Source organism: Telmatherina bonti (assembly GCF_933228915.1).
Source record: "Telmatherina bonti genome assembly, chromosome: 12".
Taxonomy (NCBI): Eukaryota; Metazoa; Chordata; class Actinopteri; order Atheriniformes; family Telmatherinidae; genus Telmatherina; species Telmatherina bonti.
The window spans coordinates 36,591,650-36,616,632 of NC_136610.1; the positions used below are offsets into that span (position 1 = coordinate 36,591,650).

Sequence of the window (24,983 nt, forward strand, 5' to 3'; positions counted from 1 at the left end):
AGGAGGAACGGGAGATTCTCATCATGATTCGGTGGAACGGGAGATTCTCATCATGATGAGGGGGAACGGGAGATTCTCATGGTGATGAGGTGGAACGGGAGATTCTCATGGTGATGAGGAGGAACGGGAGATTCTCATCATGATGAGGGGGAACGGGAGATTCTCATCATGATGAGGTGGAACGGGAGATTCTCATCATGATGAGGTGGAACGGGATATTCTCATCATGATGAGGTGGAACGGGGGATTCTCATGGTGATGAGGTGGAACGGGAGATTCTCATGGTGATGAGGAGGAACGGGAGATTCTCATCATGATAAGGTGGAACGGGAGATTCTCATCATGATGAGGTGGAACGGGAGATTCTCATCATGATGAGGTGGAACGGGATATTCTCATCATGATGAGGTGGAACGGGGGATTCTCATGGTGATGAGGTGGAACGGGAGATTCTCATGGTGATGAGGAGGAACGGGAGATTCTCATCATGATAAGGTGGAACGGGAGATTCTCATCATGATTCGGTGGAACGGGATATTCTCATCATGATGAGGGGGAACGGGAGATTCTCATCATGATGAGGTGGAACGGGAGATTCTCATCATGATGAGGTGGAATGGGATATTCTCATCATGATGAGGTGGAACGGGGGATTCTCATGGTGATGAGGTGGAACGGGAGATTCTCATCATGATGAGGTGGAACGGGAGATTCTCATCATGATGAGGTGGAACGGGAGATTCTCATCATGATGAGGTGGAACGGTAGATTCTCATCATGATGAGGTGGAACGGGAGATTCTCATCATGATGAGGTGGAACGGGAGATTCTCATGGTGATGAGGTGGAACGGGAGATTCTCATGGTGATGAGGTGGAACGGGAGATTCTCATGGTGATGAGGTGGAACGGGAGATTCTCATCATGATGAGGTGGAACGGGAGATTCTCATCATGATGAGGTGGAACAGGAAATTCTCATCATGATGTGGTGGAACGGGAGATTCTCATCATGATGTGGTGGAACGGGAGATTCTCATGGTGATGAGGTGGAACGGGAGATTCTCATCATGATGAGGTGGAACGGGAGATTCTCATCATGATGTGGTGGAACGGGAGATTCTCATGGTGATGAGGTGGAACAGGAGATTCTCATCATGATGAGGTGGAACGGGAGATTCTCATCATGATGTGGTGGAACGGGAGATTCTCATGGTGATGTGGTGGAACGGGAGATTCTCATGGTGATGAGGTGGAACGGGAGTTTCTCATCATGATGTGGTGGAACGGGAAATTCTCATGGTGATGAGGTGGAACGGGAGATTCTCATCATGATGAGGTGGAACGGGAGATTCTCATCATGATGTGGTGGAACAGGAGATTCTCATGGTGATGAGGTGGAACGGGAGATTCTCATCATGATGAGGTGGAATGGGATATTCTCATCATGATGAGGTGTAACGGGAGTTTCTCATCATGATAAGGTGGAACGGGAGTTTCTCATCATGATGTGGTGGAACGGGAGATTCTCATGGTGATGTGGTGGAACGGGAGATTCTCATCATGATGTGGTGGAACGGGAGATTCTCATGGTGATGTGGTGGAACGGGAGATTCTCATCATGATGTGGTGGAACGGGAGATTCTCATGGTGATGAGGTGTAACGGGAGTTTCTCATCATGATAAGGTGGAACGGGAGTTTCTCATCGTGATGAGGTGGAACGGGAGATTCTCATCATGATGTGGTGGAACGGGAGATTCTCATGGTGATGAGGTGGAACGGGAGATTCTCATGGTGATGAGGTGGAACGGGAGATTCTCATCATGATGAGGTGGAACGGGAGATTCTCATGGTGATGAGGTGTAACGGGAGTTTCTCATCATGATAAGGTGGAACGGGAGTTTCTCATCGTGATGAGGTGGAACGGGAGATTCTCATCATGATGTGGTGGAACGGGAGATTCTCATGGTGATGTGGTGGAACGGGAGATTCTCATCATGATGTGGTGGAACGGGAGATTCTCATGGTGATGTGGTGGAACGGGAGATTCTCATCATGATGTGGTGGAACGGGAGATTCTCATGGTGATGAGGTGGAACGGGAGATTCTCATGGTGATGAGGAGGAACGGGAGATTCTCATCATGATTCGGTGGAACGGGAGATTCTCATCATGATGAGGGGGAACGGGAGATTCTCATGGTGATGAGGTGGAACGGGAGATTCTCATGGTGATGAGGAGGAACGGGAGATTCTCATCATGATGAGGGGGAACGGGAGATTCTCATCATGATGAGGTGGAACGGGAGATTCTCATCATGATGAGGTGGAACGGGATATTCTCATCATGATGAGGTGGAACGGGGGATTCTCATGGTGATGAGGTGGAACGGGAGATTCTCATGGTGATGAGGAGGAACGGGAGATTCTCATCATGATAAGGTGGAACGGGAGATTCCCATCATGATGAGGTGGAACGGGAGATTCTCATCATGATGAGGTGGAACGGGATATTCTCATCATGATGAGGTGGAACGGGGGATTCTCATGGTGATGAGGTGGAACGGGAGATTCTCATGGTGATGAGGAGGAACGGGAGATTCTCATCATGATAAGGTGGAACGGGAGATTCTCATCATGATTCGGTGGAACGGGATATTCTCATCATGATGAGGGGGAACGGGAGATTCTCATCATGATGAGGTGGAACGGGAGATTCTCATCATGATGAGGTGGAGTGGGATATTCTCATCATGATGAGGTGGAACGGGGGATTCTCATGGTGATGAGGTGGAACGGGAGATTCTCATGGTGATGAGGAGGAACGGGAGATTCTCATCATGATAAGGTGGAACGGGAGATTCTCATCATGATGAGGTGGAACGGGAGATTCTCATCATGATGAGGTGGAACGGGATATTCTCATCATGATGAGGTGGAACGGGGGATTCTCATGGTGATGAGGTGGAACGGGAGATTCTCATGGTGATGAGGAGGAACGGGAGATTCTCATCATGATAAGGTGGAACGGGAGATTCTCATCATGATGAGGTGGAACGGGAGATTCTCATCATGATGAGGTGGAACGGGATATTCTCATCATGATGAGGTGGAACGGGGGATTCTCATGTTGATGAGGTGGAACGGGAGATTCTCATGGTGATGAGGAGGAACGGGAGATTCTCATCATGATAAGGTGGAACGGGAGATTCTCATCATGATTCGGTGGAACGGGATATTCTCATCATGATGAGGGGGAACGGGAGATTCTCATCATGATGAGGTGGAACGGGAGATTCTCATCATGATGAGGTGGAACGGGGGATTCTCATGGTGATGAGGTGGAACGGGAGATTCTCATGGTGATGAGGAGGAACGGGAGATTCTCATCATGATAAGGTGGAACGGGAGATTCTCATCATGATGAGGTGGAACGGGAGATTCTCATCATGATGAGGTGGAACGGGATATTCTCATCATGATGAGGTGGAACGGGGGATTCTCATGGTGATGAGGTGGAACGGGAGATTCTCATGGTGATGAGGAGGAACGGGAGATTCTCATCATGATAAGGTGGAACAGGAGATTCTCATCATGATGAGGTGGAACGGGAGATTCTCATGGTGATGAGGTGGAACGGGAGATTCTCATCATGATGAGGTGGAACAGGAGATTCTCATCATGATGAGGTGGAACGGGAGATTCTCATGGTGATGAGGTGGAACGGGAGATTCTCATGGTGATGAGGTGGAACGGGAGATTCTCATGGTGATGTAAAGCCGCTGTTTGATGCTTCATGTCAACGGATACGGTTTGACAGAACACTTTTAATCCAATCAGATGTTCAATCAGAATAAAAATGTGACGTGTAAACACCACAGCCCGATCCAATCGGCTTTCAGAGGGATGGTTAAAATGTTTTCATGATCGGATATGTTCTTATTGGAAACGGGAAGAATGAGGATAATGGAGCCTGTCTGGACAAACAGTCATGTTGCGCATGATGAAAGCATTACGATCAGTTAGTATGTTCATCATGTAAATAGAACTTTACAGAGCTTCCATGTAAACATGTCAACAGGAATCTCTGATCAAAATAATTTAAGTCAACTACATTAAATATAATCCAATGTTTCCAGCACTTTAATGAATCAATCACATCAGGAATGAAGGCAGTAGTGGAGGAAATGGGGTCCAACACGGTGCTAGCAGGTGGATCTGACAAAGTGGCTTGTGAATATTAGAACTGTAAATAGATATGAATAGAGCCAAAACTTGGTGTATGTTCTAAATAAAAACACAATATTTCTACTGTTGAGTCCTACTTTAGTTTATGTTGTGTAAAATTGATCAGAAAAATGTTTAATCTTCAGGATTATCTGCACATTTCTGACAAAAGTTATAAAGTTTTACAGAAGCAAAAATCACTTCAGACAAAAATAAATGTTGGTTAACAGACTTAAAGAACGATATATTGTTGTTTGCACACGTAAACAGCAGACAACTCCACAGAAAGCGAGCACAAACTCTTCGGACAAATCGGACAAACATACTGCGAACATCAGGATCTGTTCGACTGGCGTAAAACACAAACGCTGCAGCAGCTACGATGCATGACTCTGCTCAGAGTCTAACAGTCTGCAGAAGAAATGCAATAAAAGCATGAAAAACAAACCAGTTAAGACGTTTAGATTTCACTCAGGCTGGAGGACAAATAAAGAAAAAAACAACAGACGTTCAGACCTAACATAGAAAGAAGCTGGTTTTTCTGCTCTGTCCAGGTAAAACCAGGAACATGGCTTCCACATGCCAGCTGGTCAGAAGGAGATAAGATGCAGGTTTGGTGAAGCAGGAAAGAAAGAGAAGACGAGTGTAAACATCGAGAAAAAGAGATGGAAAACAGAGAAACCCGACTTCTGCTGAGATTAGACGGGAAATAAACTCACAACGGGTGAAAAGAGAAAGTTTACACAGCGAGGGATGGGTGGATGGATGGATGGATGATGGATGGAGGGATAATGGATGAATGGATGGATGGATGGATGAAGGATGGATGTATGGATGAAGGACGGATGAATGAATGGATGGATGGATGAATGGATGAATGGATAAATGGATGGATGAAGGATGGATGGATGGATAGATGATGAATGGATGGATGAATAGATGAATGGATGGAGAGATGGATAATGGACAAATGGATGCATGGATGGATGAATGGATGAAGGATGGATGAATGAATGGATGGATGGATGAATGAATGGATGGATGGATGCATGAATGGATGAAGGATGGATGGATGGATGAAGGATGTATGGATGGATGGATGGATGAAGGATGGATGGATGGATGGATGGATGGATGAAGGATGGATGTATGGATGGATGAAGGATGGATGGATGGATGAAGGATGGATGTATGGATGAAGGATGGATGGATGGATGAAGGATGGATGGAAGATTGGATGGATGGATGGAAGGATGGATGGAAGATTGGATGGATGGATGGAAGATTAGATGGATGGATGAAGGATGGATGTATGGATGGATGGATGAAGGATGGATGATGAAGGATGGATGGATGTATGTATGAATGGATGGATGGATGGAAGATTAAATGGATGGATGAAGGATGGATGTATGGATGGATGGATGAAGGATGGATGTATGGATGAAGGATGGATGGATGGATGAAGGATGGATGGATGGACGAAGGATGGATGAAGGATGGATGGATGGATGAAGGATGGATGGATGTATGTATGAATGGATGGATGGATGGAAGATTAGATGGATGGATGAAGGATGGATGGATGGATGAAGGATGGATGGATGGATGGATGAAGGATGGATGTATGGATGAAGGATGGATGGATGTATGGATGAAGGATGGATGTATGGATGAAGGATGGATGTATGGATGGATGGATGGATGGATGGATGGATGAAGGATGGATGGATGTATGGATGAAGGATGGATGTATGGATGAAGGATGGATGGATGTATGGATGAAGGATGGATGTATGGATGAAGGATGGATGTATGGATGGATGGATGAAGGATGGATGTATGGATGAAGGATGGATGGATGAAGGATGGATGTATGGATGAAGGATGGATGTATGGATGGATGGATGAAGGATGGATGTATGGATGAAGGATGGATGGATGGATGGATGGATGAGCGCTGAATGAAAAGAGGATGCTACTCGTCCAGCAGGATCTCTGAATCTTTACTGTAAAAGTTATAAGTCAGCAAAACAGCATTATGAAACTCCTCCCTCCAGATGTTTTACACTCGTCTAACACACGTTTAACACGTTTAACACATGTCTAACATGTCTAACACACGTCTAACGCATTTAACATGTGTTTAACACGTTTAACACGCGTTTTACACATGTCTAACACGTCTAACACATGTCTAACGCGTTTAACATGTGTTTAACACGTTTAACACGTTTAACACATGTCTAACACGTCTAACACACGTCTAACGCATTTAACATGTGTTTAACACGTTTAACATGCGTTTTACACATGTCTAACACGTCTAACACATGTCTAACGCGTTTAACATGTGTTTAACACGTTTAACACGTTTAACACATGTCTAACACGTCTAACACACGTCTAACGCGTTTAACATGTGTTTAACACGTTTAACACGCGTTTTACACATGTCTAAGACGTTTTCCATCATGTTCCCTCTCATGCGCTCTTCCCCGTCTCAGGTTTCTGTTAACCTGTCCTCCGCCTTCAGCTGCTTTTACCTTCCATCTCCATTCTACATCTGCTCTTCATCCAGTCTGCAGATCATAGTTTGCTCACTCTGATGCTTAAAATAATCATTTCTACCTCCAACACGCCAGCACCGCCACCGTAAACGACAAAGTAAACAGAGTAAAGACCGGCTGATTCTAATAGACATTGAAAGACGACAGATAAGGTGGAGGACTAGAAATGTTGGAAAACCTTTAAAAATCTTTCATTTGAATGATATAAAACCATGAAAAAGCTTTGTTACCTGCTCAGCTGCGGAGTCCAGAGGCCTTACCGAGACGTTGGTGGTCCGCGGTCTGCCCGGTTGGTCCTGTTTAACACACATCAGCATGAACACATGACCACGTGGCCAACTCCTCTGTATCCACATGACACGACTCTGATTCGCTCTTCACACCTTAAACGCTCATCCTTACCTTGAATCACACCTAAATATAATCACATTTCTGTGTTTTATTTTTGTTGTGATGGCCAGAAAGGAAAACATGCCACACACACACCCATAAACACACATTAGCATTTAGGATAATTAGGGTACACTGCGGTCTGGAGGATTCTGAGAAGTAGGAGCTGAAATATTTAGTGTGCAGGATGACACGGGGCTTTTAGCCCTCAACACTAAATATTTCATCACAACCTCATTTTAAATTTCTCCAGGAAAAAAAAACTAACCGTGACGCCACAAAGTGAGCAAGTTTTTAACATGTAAAAAAGTTAATTAAATGGACATGATTAAAGTATTTGCAGTGACTGCACGGCTGCTTTTAACCGTGTTTACTGGGTTTGGATGTGAAGGGTCACATTCAGCAGAGCTGGAGCTGAAACGGTGGATTAACTCCATCGCCGAGCTTCGGAGGGGAAACTGAGCATCGATCCAAAGTCAGAGTTAATAAAAGTACTCCTGTGTTGGGGATTGGGGTGCTTTACAACACAGTAAATACCAGCTACCTCTGAAACATCCACTGACTACTGTGGCACTTTAATGGAGACCTACTTGCTTGATGCGACGCTGAGATAACGGGACTGGAAAATTGAAAAAATGGAAAAAGAATGGGATTTAACTAAAATGAACTTTTTAAACCTTTTCATCCCAGTCAGCATAGATCAACCAGCTAGCAGAGAGTCCTATGTGTCTGTAAAAAAAAAAAAGGCGTCCACAAGAGACCAGGTTCACGGGGACAGCTGGAAATCAGGTTTTAATTACAAGTTTTGTGGAAACAGAGACATTATTGACGTTCAGACTTGTGTTCAGCTGTTCCTTTTAAAGTGTCTCTATGATGGACTTTTCAGTCTAATTTATTTTAAGATACAAGTCCAGAAGGACAAGAAATAATCAATAATTTTTCACAAACCCCTTCATTCATGTTGTATTGATCCTCTCAGATCAGCCAGAAACACGCTAACAGAGGAAGCTCCGCCCTCTGTACTGCAGGCTGCGTCTGATTGGTCAACTGCTAGGAGTAGTTATACTGAGCAGTGAAGGGGGGGCGTGGCTTTCCTTTTGTGAACGTGCACAGAAGACGACCAATCACTGAGTCCCTCCCTCGGGATGTCACTAAAATTTAAGTAGAAAAGTAGAAAAAACTCTCAAAAGTCAATCGTTGCCATCGCCATGGAAACCGAATGTAGAGAGCTGGAAAACTCAAACATGCGTTTAACGGCGCCGCTCATGTCTGAATATTTAACATTATAACACTGTACAAAGCTGAGAAAACTAGACATAGAATCATAGAGCCGCTTTAAGGTTTGATTAAAAGATTTATTCTGATTTTTAAAAAAGCAGAAAAATAAATCTTTATTGTTAAAAAAGTTAATAATAAAACAGCTTATCAACAACAAACTCATTAGACAAAAATAAAAGTTCTGAGTAAAGCCACGTGTGTTTCAGGGGGAAATGGTGTAGCAACAGTAACTACGGGGGCGGGGGATTTATAAATCTCTTCTGATGTCTTTCCTCCTTGGCATTGTGTTTACGTCATGCAATGCAAACGTCTGTTTTTCCAGAGATGCTAACTAATGACGATCAGCAGCATGTTGATACTTTCTGTCACTTCGACCAATGAGGATCTATCAAGTCTTTCTTTTACTGAAGATAGCCTGGGAAGGGTTTATCTATCAAATAACATCCATCCATCCATTCTCCACTGCTTATCCGGGGTCGGGTCGCGGGGGCAGCAGCCTAAGCAGGGAAGCCCAGACTTCCCTCTCCCCAGCCACATTTGCCAACTCTGCGGGGGGATCCCGAGGCGTTCCCAGGCCAGCCGAGAGATGTAATCCCTCCAGCGTGTCCTGGGTCTTCCCCGGGGTCTCCTCCCAGAGGGACGTGCCTGGAACACCTCACCAGGGAGGTCCAGGAGGCATCCTGACCAGATGCCCGAGCCACCTCAACTGGTTCCTCTCGATGCGGAGGAGCAGCGGCTCTACTCTGATCTCCTCCAGGTTGACCGAGCTCCTCACCCTATCTCTAAGGGAGAGCCCGGCCACCCTGCGGAGGAAACCCATTTCAGCCGCCTGTATACGAGATCTGGTTCTTTCGGTCACGACCCACAGCTCATGACCATAGGTGAGGGTAGGAACGTAGATCGACTGGTAAATCGAGAGCTTCGCCTTCTGGCTCAGCTCCTTCTTCACCACGACAGACCGGCGCAGAGTCCGCATTACTGCAGACGCCGCACCGATCCGTCTGTCGATCTCGCGCTCCATCCTTCCCTCACTCGTGAACAAGACCCCGAGATATTTAAACTCCTCCACTTGAGGCAGGACCTGACTCCCGACCCGGAGAGGGCAATCCACCACCGCACTCATTACTTCCTGAGTGGGACTCTGTAAAACACTTGTTGTGGTGTAACAAACTGCTTGACTTCCTGTCCAGTGTTGAGTTCTTTCAAGCTGCCGTAAGCGCACTGCTTGTCCAATCAACTGATGGCAAAAGGATTGGACTCGCTGCACAAGACGTGCCTTTTTCTGACAAAATACACGACATCACATCACATACTCGCTGCGCCCGTCGCTTTAATTAAACGCACAGGCATTAAAACCTAATGAAGCGTCTGATAGATCCATTACGCATGTTGAACTTAATGACTACGGCGCAATCTGTGCAATCAGAGTCTAATCCGTACAGATAGCTCGGCGCTGCATGCACGTGCACACAGCATGGACATGTAATCCAACTGGACGGATATGATTGGGATTAGGGTCCAGTATCTCCTGCAGGCAGGAATCATCGCCGCTCATCTGCTGTGAGGTGTTAATGTGCATCTATTGAAAGTCACTGGTGTGTGTGATGGATTCATTTAGTGGGAGGAAAAATTAATGACCACAAAGTGAATTTCTAAAACAGTGAAGAGAGCGATGTGTCTTTGTTTCATGAGACTGAAATTGATAACGACACTTTATCCCGTCTCAGCAAACGCTTTCAGCCTGTCTTCATCTTTGCCTTCCTCCTGATTTCCCCGTCAGGGATCCATGACCACGGCGGTTATTTAGCTTCTCATGTCGCTGTATCGGTTACTGTGTCTGGAGCTGAACGTCCATCACACACTGCCTTTATCTGCTTCTGCTGCTGGAAACATCCTCTTATCGGCCCCCCTGACTCACGAGGCCATCCTCATGTATTCCTGGAGATGTTTCCATTAGATAGATGTCTCACTAACATCAGACTCTACTGGTGGAAATCACTGACCGACTGCCTCACTGACTGACTAAATGACTGACTGACTGACTCAGTGACTGACTGACGGACTCATTGACTGACTGACTGACTGACTCAGTGACTGACTGACTCAGTGACTGACTGACTGACTCATTGACTGACTGACTGACTGACTCAGTGACTGACTGACTGCCTCACTGACTGACTGACTGACTGACTGACTAAATGACTGACTGACTGACTCAGTGACTGACTGACGGAGTCATTGACTGACTGACTGACTGACTCAGTCATGGCAGGATTTCCCTTTAAGGAGTGTCTGTCATGTTCAGCGATGTTTGAGCTGACAGATCGCTTGTTGGGATCATATTTCCTGTCAGCCGTTCAGGAGACACTTTACCTGCAGACACACTTATAAAAAATAATAAAAAGTATTAATAGTGTGTGATGTGTTTTAAAGCTGACTGACCACCTTCCCACTCACTTTTGCGAACATCTAGATATAAACTTTATTTCCCTGTTTGTTTTTGCCTCCAGGTTTGTTCTCAGGAAGCAAAATATCAATGAGCAGAGTTCAGATCAGAAGAATCCCTCCCTTCTTCCCCTCCAGAAACCCTGAACTTGCTCTGCTCCATCAGCTTCAGTCAGAAACATGTCAGCAGTCAGAACCGACAGCAGATCTGAATTCTTCTTCTGTCTCATCATCAATGATCACCTGTAACTCAGAGCAAGTGGAAGCTGCGCGTCCACACCAAGTCCAAACCCTCGTCCTCCTCCTCCACCTTCTCATTACCGTCATATCCAACGTATGACTGACTCTAAAAACAGATGAATTTAAGGTTTCCGTGCAGAAATACGTCAGTATGTAAATAATCCGGTGAAATCCTGGCGTCAACAGAAACCTTTAGATGGGTGAATGAAGCGCTGCATCCAGGAGGAGGAACGTTTTCATCCTCTGCTGCAACGGCTACATCCGTACACCGCGCACCAAACACACCTCCACCTTCCAGAATTTCAGAGAAAAATCACGGCGACATCAAACACACACATGGAGGCTGTGGCGGGGTCACGCACCCACCTGCCACCACGTCCTCCTTCTGATGGGAAACTTTTGGGACGTTTGGGTTTTATGTATCATCAGTCAGACGGCAGTAAAGTTCATTCACTTGTATCCGAAGTTAAAGGAACCATCATCTTTACCTGTCTTCTGTCACTCCTCCTGTTCCTCTCGTTGTCGTGGAGATCAAACTCCTCCCCTACGAGGATCTCCTGAAGCTCCGCCCACTGGAAGGCGCAGTCACTCCGCTGCTGTCTCTGCTGCTGTGGAGGGAACAGATTCACCTGAAAACATGAGGACATCCCAGCTCTTCAGCTGCCATTAGATCAGGACACAACAGATTCTGAAGCATCGGCTGATGGTGGAGGGAGGCGAGTTAAACCCAAACTGACCTTCCCATGCTGCCATTTCAAGCCGAATGGAGAAGAAATAAGAAGAAAGAGAACTCACGTCTTCAAACTTCTGCCGCTGCTCCTGCTGCTGCTGGAGCCTCCTCTGCCTGTCTGCCAGGAACTGCTGTTTGTATCGTTCCTGCTCGGCCAGCTGCTGCCGGTGCTGCTGCAGGGCCTGGAGGGGACGGGACACACGTTACACTAAAACACATCCACATCGTCTGAAACCAGAAGGCAAAGATGTCTGACTCTGACCTAGAGCTGGGCAATTAATCGGGTTTTAATCTCAGTACGATCTGAGTTTCCAACGATGATAAAGATAAAAGGGTGTGATTATTTTTCTCTCTGCAGTTTCCTCTCCTGCTGTCTTCAGCTGCTAATCGAGCGTCTCTGGCGTTGCAGCGCTGTGCTGTAAACTCCTCCCACAGCCGCTTTGCTTTCATTCAGACACTGTTGCCAACTTGGAGACTTTCTCGCTAAATCTGGAGACTTTTTTTGTTAAAAGCGACAAATCTAGCAACTTTTACTGGAGTTATTAGAGACTTTTCTGGTGTTTTGGCGACTGACTTGAAGGCACATATTGTTCTGCAGTTACTGTAAGGAAGGAGGAGCGGGAGCCTCTCCCGTCCTAAAGCACTCCCAGGCGGCCAGTCTCAGTCGGCTCCGGCTGCAGGTCAATGTAGAATAACTGCAGTAGGTTGTGGAAGTTCACCTAAACATAGTTTATACCATTGTCAGTGACAACTGGCTGCATTATTTTCCTATACATAGTTCGGCCAGTTAAACACTATAATGTCCCTCCGTTACGGGGCGTTACCATAGCAACGCGTTAACCAGCTGGTTCAGATCAGCCGTCTTTTAACAGGTGAATGAGAGAAACGCGCTGCAGCCTGACAGCGGTTGTTTGGTATAAAAACTACATCCAGGCAGACATGAAATAGTTTGTATAATTTAGTATATTTAGCAATGAACGAAGGAAAATGAAACGCTACCTGCTGTCTTTGACCTCCTGCTCCTGCGGGACCTCCCTCTCTGCCTCCTTCCCGGTCGGCTGTCTGCAGACGGAGAAACTCCCGTCTGAGCGTCCATTCGCCGGGAACGTTTACGATGGAGCTGGGACACACAGAGAAGCGCGTTCAGAGACAGAAACACACAACGACATGCAGACAAGTCCACCTGAGGGCGGAGCCACGCCTCAGTCTGCAGGAGGACATCCAGGGACCTGAACGCACCGGCTCAGGCATCTGCTCCTGGACAGACGTGTGTCCGTGGGGGTTAGGGACACTAACTAGCACTTAAACCTCACTAACTAGCACTTTAACCTAACTAACTAGCACTTTAACTTCACTAACTAACACTTCAACCTAACTAACTAGCACTTTAACCTCACTAACTAGCACTTTAACCTCACTAACTAGCACTGTAACCTCACTAACTAGCACTTTAACTTCACTAACTAGCACTTTAACCTAACTAACTAGCACTTTAACTTCACTAACTAGCACTTTAACCTCACTAACTAGCACTATAACTTCACTAACTAGCACTTTAACCTCACTAACTAGCACTTTAACCTAACTAACATTTTTATTATTTTTCATGCCTATCTGACTCCTTCTCTCTGGTGTTTCGGGTTGTGACCCGTTCTTTCTGCACAAATCCAGCCTCAGACCACATCTCAATATTTGTGCATTTGTCTTTTATTTTTGTGTCTCTCGTCGTGTTTTGTTTATCGGATGGAGTCTCCTTCTTGCAGCAGACATAACCTCTGCAGCGCTGCTGGACATGTGAGACATTCATGTTTATCTGTCCTGCTGGACGCGTCTCTTTCAGCCGTCCTGACGCTGCCTGATGTAAACGCTCACCTGGGCTCGCCTTCCTCTTCTGTGACCTCATCGTCTTCATCCTCGCTGCCGCTGTACTCGTACTCTGGACCCTCTGGGAGAGAAAACAAACAAAAATAAAAACAACGACTTTTAGCTGAAGGATGCAGAGACGTTTACCGGATGTTTACCGGATGTTTACCGGATGTTTACTGGATGTCTACCGGACGTTTACTGGAATTTTATCGGACGTTTACCGGATGTTTACTGGATGTCTACCGGATGTTTACCGGACGTTCACTGGAATTTTATCGGACGTTTACTGGATGTTTACTGGATGTTTACCGGACGTTTACCGGATGTTTACTGGATGTTTATCGGACGTTTACTGGATGTTTACCGGACGTTTACTGGATGTTTACCGGATGTTTACTGGATGTTTATCGGACGTTTACTGGATGTTTACCGGATGTTTACTGGATGTTTACCGGACGTTTACTGGATGTTTACTGGATGTTTACCGGATGTTTACTGGATGTTTACCGGACGTTTACTGGACGTTTACTGGACGTTTACTGGATGTTTACCGGACGTTTACTGGATGTTTACTGGACGTTTACCGGATGTTTACCGGACGTTTACTGGACGTTTACCGGATGTTTACCGGACGTTTACCGGATGTTTACCGGACGTTTACTGGACGTTTACCGGATGTTTACCGGACGTTTACTGGATGTTTACCGGATGTTTACTGGATGTTTACCGGATGTTTACCGGACGTTTACTGGATGTTTACGGGACGTTTACTGGATGTTTACCGGACGTTTAGTGGATGTTTACCGGACGTTTACTGGATGTTTACTGGATGTTTACCGGACGTTTACTGGATGTTTACTGGACGTTTACCGGATGTTTACCGGACGTTTACCGGACGTTTACTGGATGTTTACCGGACGTTTACTGGATGTTTACTGGACGTTTACCGGATGTTTACCGGACGTTTACCGGACGTTTACTGGATGTTTACCGGACGTTTACCGGACGTTTACTGGATGTTTACGGGACGTTTACTGGATGTTTACTGGACGTTTACCGGATGTTTACCGGACGTTTACCGGACGTTTACTGGATGTTTACCGGATGTTTACAGGACGTTTACTGGACGTTTACTGGATGTTTACTGGATGTTTACTGGATGTTTACAGGACGTTTACCGGATGTTTACTGGATGTTTACCGGATGTTTACAGGACGTTTACTGGACGTTTACCGGATGTTTACTGGATGTTTACCGGACGTTTACTGGATGTTTACTGGATGTTTACCGGATGTTTACTGGATGTTTACCGGATGTTTACAGGACGTTTACTGGACGTTTACTGGATGTTTACCGGATGTTTACTGGATGTTTACCGGATGTTTACAGGACGTTTACTGGATGTTTACTGGACGTTTACCGGATGTTTACCGGACGTTTACTGGATGTTTACTGGATGTTTACCGGATGTTTACTGGATGTTTACCGGATGTTTACAGGACGTTTACTGGATGTTTACTGGACGTTTACCGGATGTTTACCGGACGTTTACTGGATGTTTACCGGATGTTTACTGGATGTTTATCGGACGTTTACTGGATGTTTACCGGATGTTTACTGGATGTTTACCGGACGTTTACTGGATGTTTACTGGATGTTTACCGGATGTTTACTGGATGTTTACCGGACGTTTACTGGACGTTTACTGGACGTTTACTGGATGTTTACCGGACGTTTACTGGATGTTTACTGGACGTTTACCGGATGTTTACCGGACGTTTACTGGACGTTTACCGGATGTTTACCGGACGTTTACCGGATGTTTACCGGACGTTTACTGGACGTTTACCGGATGTTTACCGGACGTTTACTGGATGTTTACCGGATGTTTACTGGATGTTTACCGGATGTTTACCGGACGTTTACTGGATGTTTACGGGACGTTTACTGGATGTTTACCGGACGTTTAGTGGATGTTTACCGGACGTTTACTGGATGTTTACTGGATGTTTACCGGACGTTTACTGGATGTTTACTGGACGTTTACCGGATGTTTACCGGACGTTTACCGGACGTTTACTGGATGTTTACCGGACGTTTACTGGATGTTTACTGGACGTTTACCGGATGTTTACCGGACGTTTACCGGACGTTTACTGGATGTTTACCGGACGTTTACCGGACGTTTACTGGATGTTTACGGGACGTTTACTGGATGTTTACTGGACGTTTACCGGATGTTTACCGGACGTTTACCGGACGTTTACTGGATGTTTACCGGATGTTTACAGGACGTTTACTGGACGTTTACTGGATGTTTACTGGATGTTTACTGGATGTTTACAGGACGTTTACCGGATGTTTACTGGATGTTTACCGGATGTTTACAGGACGTTTACTGGACGTTTACCGGATGTTTACTGGATGTTTACCGGACGTTTACTGGATGTTTACTGGATGTTTACCGGATGTTTACTGGATGTTTACCGGATGTTTACAGGACGTTTACTGGACGTTTACTGGATGTTTACCGGACGTTTACTGGATGTTTACTGGACGTTTACCGGATGTTTACCGGACGTTTACTGGATGTTTACCGGATGTTTACCGGACGTTTACCGGATGTTTACCGGACGTTTACTGGACGTTTACCGGATGTTTACCGGATGTTTACCGGACGTTTACTGGATGTTTACCGGATGTTTACTGGATGTTTACCGGATGTTTACCGGACGTTTACTGGATGTTTACGAGACGTTTACTGGATGTTTACCGGACGTTTACTGGATGTTTACGAGACGTTTACTGGATGTTTACCGGACGTTTAGTGGATGTTTACCGGACGTTTACTGGACGTTTACTGGATGTTTACCGGACGTTTACTGGATGTTTACTGGACGTTTACCGGATGTTTACCGGACGTTTACCGGACGTTTACTGGATGTTTACCGGACGTTTACTGGATGTTTACTGGACGTTTACCGGATGTTTACCGGACGTTTACCGGACGTTTACTGGATGTTTACCGGATGTTTACCGGACGTTTACCGGACGTTTACTGGACGTTTACCGGATGTTTACCGGACGTTTACCGGACGTTTACCGGATGTTTACCGGACGTTTACTGGATGTTTACCGGATGTTTACTGGATGTTTACCGGATGTTTACCGGATGTTTACCGGACGTTTACCGGATGTTTACCGGACGTTTACTGGATGTTTACCGGATGTTTACTGGATGTTTACCGGACGTTTACTGGATGTTTACGGGACTTTTACTGGATGTTTACCGGACGTTTACCGGATGTTTACGGGACGTTTACTGGATGTTTACCGGACGTTTACTGGATGTTTACCGGATGTTTACCGGACGTTTACTGGATGTTTACCGGATGTTTACCGGACGTTTACTGGATGTTTACTGGACGTTTACTGGATGTTTACGGGACGTTTACTGGATGTTTACCGGACGTTTACTGGACGTTTACTGGACGTTTACCGGATGTTTACCGGATGTTTACTGGATGTTTACCGGACGTTTACTGGACGTTTACCGGATGTTTACTGGATGTTTACCGGATGTTTACCGGATGTTTACTGGATGTTTACCGGACGTTTACTGGATGTTTACCGGACGTTTACTGGATGTTTACCGGACGTTTACTGGATGCCTACCGGACGTTTACTGGATGTCTACCGGACGTTTACCGGATGTCTACCGGATGTTTACCGGATATTTACTGGATGTTTACTGGATGTCTACTGGACGTTTACCGGATATTTACTGGATGTCTACCGGACGTTTACTGGATGTTTACCGGACGTTTACTGGATGTTTACCGGACGTTTACTGGATGCCTACCGGACGTTTACTGGATGTCTACCGGACGTTTACCGGATGTCTACCGGATGTTTACCGGATATTTACTGGATGTTTACTGGATGTCTACTGGACGTTTACCGGATATTTACTGGATGCCTACCGGACGTTTACTGGATGCCTACCGGACGTTTACTGGATGTCTACCGGACGTTTACTGGATGTCTACCGGACGTTTACTGGATGCCTACCGGACGTTTACTGGATGCCTACCGGACGTTTACTGGATGTCTACCGGACGTTTACTGGACGCCTACCGGACGTTTACTGGATGGCTACCGGACGTTTACTGGATGTCTACCGGACGTTTACTGGATGCCTACCGGACGTTTACTGGATGTCTACCGGACGTTTACTGGATGCCTACCGGACGTTTACTGGATGCCTACCGGACGTTTACTGGATGCCTACCGGACGTTTACCGGATATTTACTGGATGTTTACTGGATGTCTACCGGACGTTTACTGGATGCCTACCGGACGTTTACTGGATGCCTACTGGACGTTTAAGTTTATTTTCTGTCATCCAAACTCTGAAAACAGATGATTTGCAGCGAGTTAAATCATCTAAAACCTTCTACATGTGAGAATGAAAATGAAAGAACAGACATCTGATGAGTTTGCTGAAGAACAGAAATAATGAAAATCTACGAAAGATCCTTCCTGTAAACATTCCCTTCATGCCACTTGGGTTGGGTCCGCCCAGCAGCAGTCAGAAGGTTCCCTGCAGACCTGCTGCAGCAGGACTCCGACGGGAACTCTCAGAGGAACAACTACATGTAAAACTCTGCAACGCAGCTAAGATGCAGAAGAACGGCGTGAAAAAGCAAGAACTCCTCATGATTCAGGACCAGGTGGACCCACGTTTGGCTCCGCTCTTCTTCCTCACATGGCTCCATCTCACCGAGGTCTCCGTCAGGTTTGCACCGTCCCGTCGGGACGAGGTCTGGACTACGACTGATGGACGGAGGTCTTATCTCAGCTTGACAAGCATGAACCTCTGCATCTCTACATCACTGCTGATGGCATTGTGTTGCTGGATGCCAGAAGATGATGTGCATCTGTCCAGCAGCACTGGACCGTTCCTCTGGAACAGGGATCCTCCATCCTGATCCTCGAGGACCGTGTCCTGCAGGTTTTCAGAGTGTCCGCGCTGCAACACACCTGATTCAAATCACAGTGTGTTTAGCAGGCAGAGCTGGTCTGAGTCTGAGTCAGGTGTGTTTCAGCAGGAAAGCCTGCAGGACTCCGGTCCTCCAGGACCAGGATTCCTGGTCTGGAAGCAGACCGGATGGACTATGTCTGCACGATGACTCAGCTGTTGGTAAACCAAACCTGTTGCCATTGGAGAGGATTTCTGAACTTTGCTGTTGATGTTGGTGGCAACAAGCAAACACAGCAGATGCAGCAAAGTGAGACGTTGCGTCCCACTCAGGTCTCCGTGTTCGCAGCTGCTGGATCCTGTCGGGGGTTGAGCCGACCCCAGGAGTACCCCAGGAGTACCCCAGGAGTTCGGACATGAAACAAAATGTACATAAAGCCAGACAGTTACATCCCAGTGTGTGGTGTGTTGCTCCTGGTACCACTGGCTGAGAGATGTTAGAAATTTTCACCATGTTGTGAAGGGGGCCCCTGGAACACTCTGGGCCCAGGGGCCTCTGTGCTTTTATTCCGGCCCTGGCTGCCAGAACGGAGATGCAGCCGCGGGTGCAGATCAGGGTGAACGTCTCTGATTTGCTAGAATGATGTGCAGATGAGAAAAGGCTTGGTCACTGCTGATCTATGTGTGTTATTTCTACAAACTTCTGGTTGCTCTTTATGCTGCTTTATCTGTTCCTTTCACATGTTTTTAGCGTGACGGCTGAAGCCGTCCTGAACACGTTTAGGGTATTTCTGTACAAACATTCAGCCTAAACTAAAAGCGACTCTGTTGTGTCCACGTCGTGTAGCAGATCATTTTGCTCTGCATCGCGGCCTCAGAATCTGGATCAGTCCAAACACCTTGCACACACTGCTGTTCTTAACACACCCATAAAGCTGGCGAGTATTTGTTGACTATTCCAGCAGCGATGTTTGAATCTGATCCAGCTACTTTAGTTCCCCAGTTCACAGCCGTTTTAACCGTATCCGCTACATGAAGATCCAGGAGGCCCGGAGACGAGGCCAGCCTAGCAGGACATTTGGCTCGCACATGGTGGACAAGAAGCCTCTCCATATGTTGCAAGCGAGGGTCTGAACATTAACTCATCCCAGGTGGGTTTATTCGGAGCTGAAAAAGCCCTGCGGCGTCGTCGGACCGTATCTGGCTCACGTTACGCCTCCGAGCCAAAGCTGCAGAAAAGAACAGCAGTTTCAGGCCTTCAGTTTCTTTTTGGAGTGATACATCTTCCAAAACATAGAGCATCTTTGTGCAAACGCTCCCCCGGGGACGCTAAACATGACACATCCTTGCATCATATCCGGAATGCTGACTTTTCCCACACATACTAACACTGGAGGCATTTCATTATGTTGGAGTGTATAATCTTACACACACACACACACACACACACACACACACACACACACACACACACACACACACACACACACTAACCTGACCCTAAACGCACTGCACGCATGCACACAAACAACATGCGAAGTGGAGCAGCCATTAGTGTGTTTTTGTAAGCGAAGAGATGATCAGAAGCAGATGGTGACTGCGTTTCCTCCCCTCCATCCTCTTCGTCTCTCTGCACGAACACAGAAAACCCGCCTGAAGTCAGAAACGTCCCCGTCTTCCCGTCTCGCTGCGTCTCACATTCAACACTTAATAAAGTTTTCCTCACAACGTTCCTCCCTCCTGATTCCTGCCTTTCATCCCGTTTCCACCCCTCTGAAATCATCCTTTGCTTCCATGAAGCTGTGATCCCGTCACAGCGTCCTCTGCATGTGTGTGGACGCCATGGAAATGGTGTGATGCTGGCAGCCAACTGGAACGTTTCCATGGTAAAACCACGCCCGAGCAAAGCATCTCTAACACGGGAAAACTGGACTTCGAGTCGGGAGGAAACGAGAACTTTCAGCTCTACCTTTCTCTCGCTTCTTCCTGGTTCTGTCCAGGTGGTCCTTGAGCATGATGCGAACTTGTCTCTCATTGGCCAGGTCTCTGATGAAGGCGTGTCTCAGCAGGGCGTCCGTGGTGGGTCGATGAAGATGGTTTTTGATCAGACAACTGTCAATGAACGACAAGAAACGCTTTGACCTGCGAAAAGAAGGCAGACAACATGAAGGTGTTACTTAGAAAAAAACCTGCAGAGAAAGTCTCGTTTTCTGTCGGCCACCGAGAAGATGGCGGTCGTCTTCATGTCTGTCTGTCTGCAGCTTTACATGAAAACCCAGCAGGATCTGCATGATGTGTTTCTGAGAACTGGTCCTGGTCTAAGTCTGATCCGGATCAGGATTCTTCCTCGTTGTGAGATGGAACCGTGTTCAGTCCGTCAGTCCGTCCACAGCGAGTGGTGAGAAAACCCGACTGGTCAACGGCGGTTCTTTCGCCTGCATGTCCTCACGATGCACGTTTCCTGGCTACTGGCTGCGACGATTCGATTCCATTCAGATTTTCTTCGGTTTGAATTCTCACAATTCTTCGCTGATTTTTGTAGATTAAAAACAACAAAAAAAATTAATTAAACTTTTTTTTTCCTCCTCATTTTTCTTGATTTCAGTGAGGAAAAAACAACCCAACAGCCAGAACATCATTCTGCTGCTATAATGCCAGGAAGACAAGTAAAAAGATCAATATTTTATAAAGATTATTTTTATTTATTTGGGGAAAAAAATAGATTTTTTTAAACAAATAAGTTCATTTAAAAATTGTGAAGCAAAAAATCCAGATTTTCGATTTTTCCATTCGATCCCCCCCCCCCACTGGTTACCATCCATCCATCCATCCATCTTCTGCCGCTTATCCGGGGTCGGGTCGCGGGGGCAGCAGCCTAAGCAGGGAAGCCCAGACTTCCCTCTCCCCAGCCACATTTGCCAACTCTGCGGGGGGGATCCCGAGGCGTTCCCAGGCCAGCCGAGAGATGTAATCCCTCCAGCGTGTCCTGGGTCTTCCCCGGGGTCTCCTCCCAGAGGGACGTGCCTGGAACACCTCACCAGGGAGGCGTCCAGGAGGCATCCTGACCAGATGCCCGAGCCACCTCAACTGGTTCCTCTCGATGTGAAGGAGCAGTGGCTCTACTCTGAGCCCCTCCCGGATGACCGAGCTCCTCACCCTATCTCTAAGGGTGAGCCCGGCCACCCTGCGGAAGAAACTCATTTCAGCCGCCTGTATACGAGATCTCCTTCTTTCGGTCACGACCCACAGCTCATGACCATAGGTGAGGGTAGGAACGTAGATCGACTGGTAAATCGAGAGCTTCGCCTTCTGGCTCAGCTCCTTCTTCACCACGACAGACCGGCGCAGAGTCCGCATTACTGCAGACGCCGCACCGATCCGTCTGTCGATCTCGCGCTCCATCCTTCCCTCACTCGTGAACAAGACCCCGAGATATTTAAACTCCTCCACTTGAGGCAGGACCTGACCCCCGACCCGGAGAGGACAATCCACCCTATTCCGGCTGAGGACCATGGTCTCAGATTTTGAGGTGCTGATTCTCATCCCAGCCGCTTCACACTCGGCCGCGAATCGCTCAAGCGAGAGCTGGAGATCACGACCAGATGAAGCCAACTGGACCACGTCATCCGCAAAAAGCAGGGACCCAATCCTGAGGCCACCAAGTCGGATCTCCTCAACACCTCGGCTGCGCCTAGAAATTCTGTCCATATAAGTTATGAACAGAATCGGCGATAAAGGGCAGCCTTGGCGGAGTCCAACCCTCACCGGAAACGGATCCGACTTACTACCGGCAATGCGGACCAAGCTCTGACACCTGTCGTACAGGGACCGGACAGCTCGTACAAGGGGGTCCGGTACCCCATACTCCCGGAGTACCCCCCACAGGAGCCCCCGGGGGACACGGTCGAATGCCTTCTCCAGGTCCACAAAGCACATGTAGACTGGTTGGGCAAACTCCCATGCCCCCCCGAGGACCCCAGAGAGGGTATAGAGCTGGTCCACTGTTCCGCGACCAGGACGAAAACCACACTGCTCCTCCTCAATCCGGGATTCGACTATCCGGCGGACCCTCCTCTCCAGGACCCCTGAATAGACCTTACCAGGGAGGCTGAGGAGTGTGATTCCCCTGTAATTGGAACACACCCTCCGGTCCCCCTTCTTAAAAAGGGGGACCACCACCCCAGTCTGCCAATCCAGCGGTACTGCCCCCGATGTCCACGCGATGCTGCAGAGGCGTGTCAGCCAGGACAGCCCCACAGCATCCAGAGCCTTAACGAACTCCGGGCGGATCTCATCCACCCCCGGGACCTTGCCGCCAAGGAGCTTTTTGACCACCTCAGCGACTTCAGCCCCAGAGATAGGAGAGTCCACCCCTGAGTCCACCAGCTCTGCTCCCTCATGGGAAGCCGTGTTGGTAGGATTGAGGAGGTCTTCGAAGTATTCCCTCCACCGACCCACAACATCCCGAGTTGAGGTCAGCAGCTCCCCATCTCCACTGTACACAGTATTGATGGAGCACTGCTTCCCCCTCCTGAGCCGCCGGATGGTGGACCAGAATCTCCTCGAAGCCGTCCGGAAGTCTTTCTCCATGGCCTCGCCGAACTCCTCCCATGCCCGAATTTTTGCCTCGGCAACAGCCGAAGCCGCATGCCGCTTAGCCCGTCGGTACGCATCAGCTGCCTCCAGAGTCCCACAGGCCAAGAAGGCCCGATAGGACTCCTTCTTCAGCTTGACGGCATCCCTCACTGCTGGTGTCCACCAACGAGTCCTGGGATTACCGCCACGACAGGCACCAACTACCTTACAGCCACAGCTCCGGCTGGCCGCCTCAGCAATAGAGGCACGGAACACAGCCCATTCGGACTCAATGTCCCCCGCCTCACTCGGGACATGTTCGAAGCTCTGCTGAAGGTGGGAGTTGAAGCTCGCTCTGACAGGGGACTCAGCCAGACGTTCCCAGCAGACCCTCACAACACGTTTGGGCCTGCCAGCTCTGACCGGCTTCCTCCCCCACCATCTGAGCCAACTCACCACCAGGTGGTGATCAGTTGACAGCTCCGCCCCCTCTTCACCCGAGTGTCCAAGGCATGTGGCCGCAGGTCCGACGATACGACTACAAAGTCGATCATTGAACTGCGGCCCAGGGAGTCCTGATGGCAGGTGTACATATGGACACTCTTATGCTGGAACATGGTGTTCGTTATAGACAATCCATGACGAGCACAGAAGTCCAATAACAAAACACCATTTGGGTTCAGAGGGGGGGGACCATGCCTCCCAATCACTCCCCTCCAGGTCTCACTGTTATTGCCCACGTGAGCATTGAAGTCCCCCAGCAGAACAATGGAGTCCCCAGAAGGAGCACCCTCCAGCACTCCCTCCAAGGACTCCAGAAAGGGTGGGTACTCTGAACTGCTGTTCGGTGCATAAGCACAGACAACAGTCAGGACCCGTCCCCCCACCCGGAGGCGGAGGGAAACTACCCTTTCATCCACCGGGGTAAACCCCAACGTGCAGGCACCAAGCTGGGGGCTGATGAGAATGCCCACACCTGCTCGGCGCCTCTCACCATGAGCAACTCCAGAGTGGAAGAAGGTCCAGCCCCTCTCGAGGGTACTGGTTCCAGAGCCCAAGCCATGCGTCGAGGTGAGTCCAACTATATCTAGTCGGAACCGCTCAACCTCGCGCACAAGCTCAGGCTCCTTCCCCACCAGAGAGGTGACGTTCCACGTCCCTAGAGCCAGCTTCTGCAGCCGGGGATCAGACCGCCAGGGTCCCCGCCCCTTGCTGCCGCCCAGCTCACATTGCACCCGACCCCTACGGCTCCTCCTGCAGATGGTGAGCCCACGGGAGGTGGGGCCCATGTAACCCTTTCGGGCTGAGCCCGACCGGGCCCCATGGGCGAAGGCCCGGCCACCAGACGCTCGCTCTCGTACCCCGCCTCCAGGCCTGGCTCCAGAGGGGGGTCCCGGTAACCCGCGTCCGGGCAAGGGAACATTCATGCCCAGGTTAGTCGTCATCATAGGGGTCTATGAGCCGTGCTTGGTCTGGTCCCTCCCCTAGACACCTGTTTGCCATGGGTGACCCTACCAGGGGCATAAAGCCCCCGACAACATAGCTGCTAGGATCTTCGGGACGCACAAACCCCTCCACCACGATAAGGTGACGGCTCAGGGAGCTCAGGGTTACATGCATGTAATTTGTCCCATGACATGAGAAATAACCCAACGTGTTTTCCATGTATGCATCCTTCATCCAG

General features: G+C 48.1%; 1 protein-coding gene across 2 annotated transcripts in view; it reads right to left on the reverse strand.

Moving 5' to 3' along the window:
* The window catches only part of LOC306763475 (mitogen-activated protein kinase kinase kinase kinase 4), a 101,631-nt gene that overhangs the window by 32,539 nt on the left and 44,109 nt on the right, over nt 1-24,983 (reverse strand). Inside the window, exons 10-15 of one of the 2 annotated variants that reach the window (XM_079250291.1) lie at nt 20,694-20,866; nt 13,749-13,821; nt 12,876-12,996; nt 11,942-12,058; nt 11,635-11,751; nt 7,024-7,089 (exon numbers count right to left, since the gene is read on the reverse strand). In XM_079250291.1, the coding sequence (XP_079106417.1) occupies nt 7,024-7,089; nt 11,635-11,751; nt 11,942-12,058; nt 12,876-12,996; nt 13,749-13,821; nt 20,694-20,866 (667 nt within the window). Of the gene's footprint in view, nt 1-7,023; nt 7,090-11,634; nt 11,755-11,941; nt 12,059-12,875; nt 12,997-13,748; nt 13,822-20,693; nt 20,867-24,983 lie in introns of both variants that reach the window. The other variant, XM_079250290.1, reaches the window with a different exon arrangement.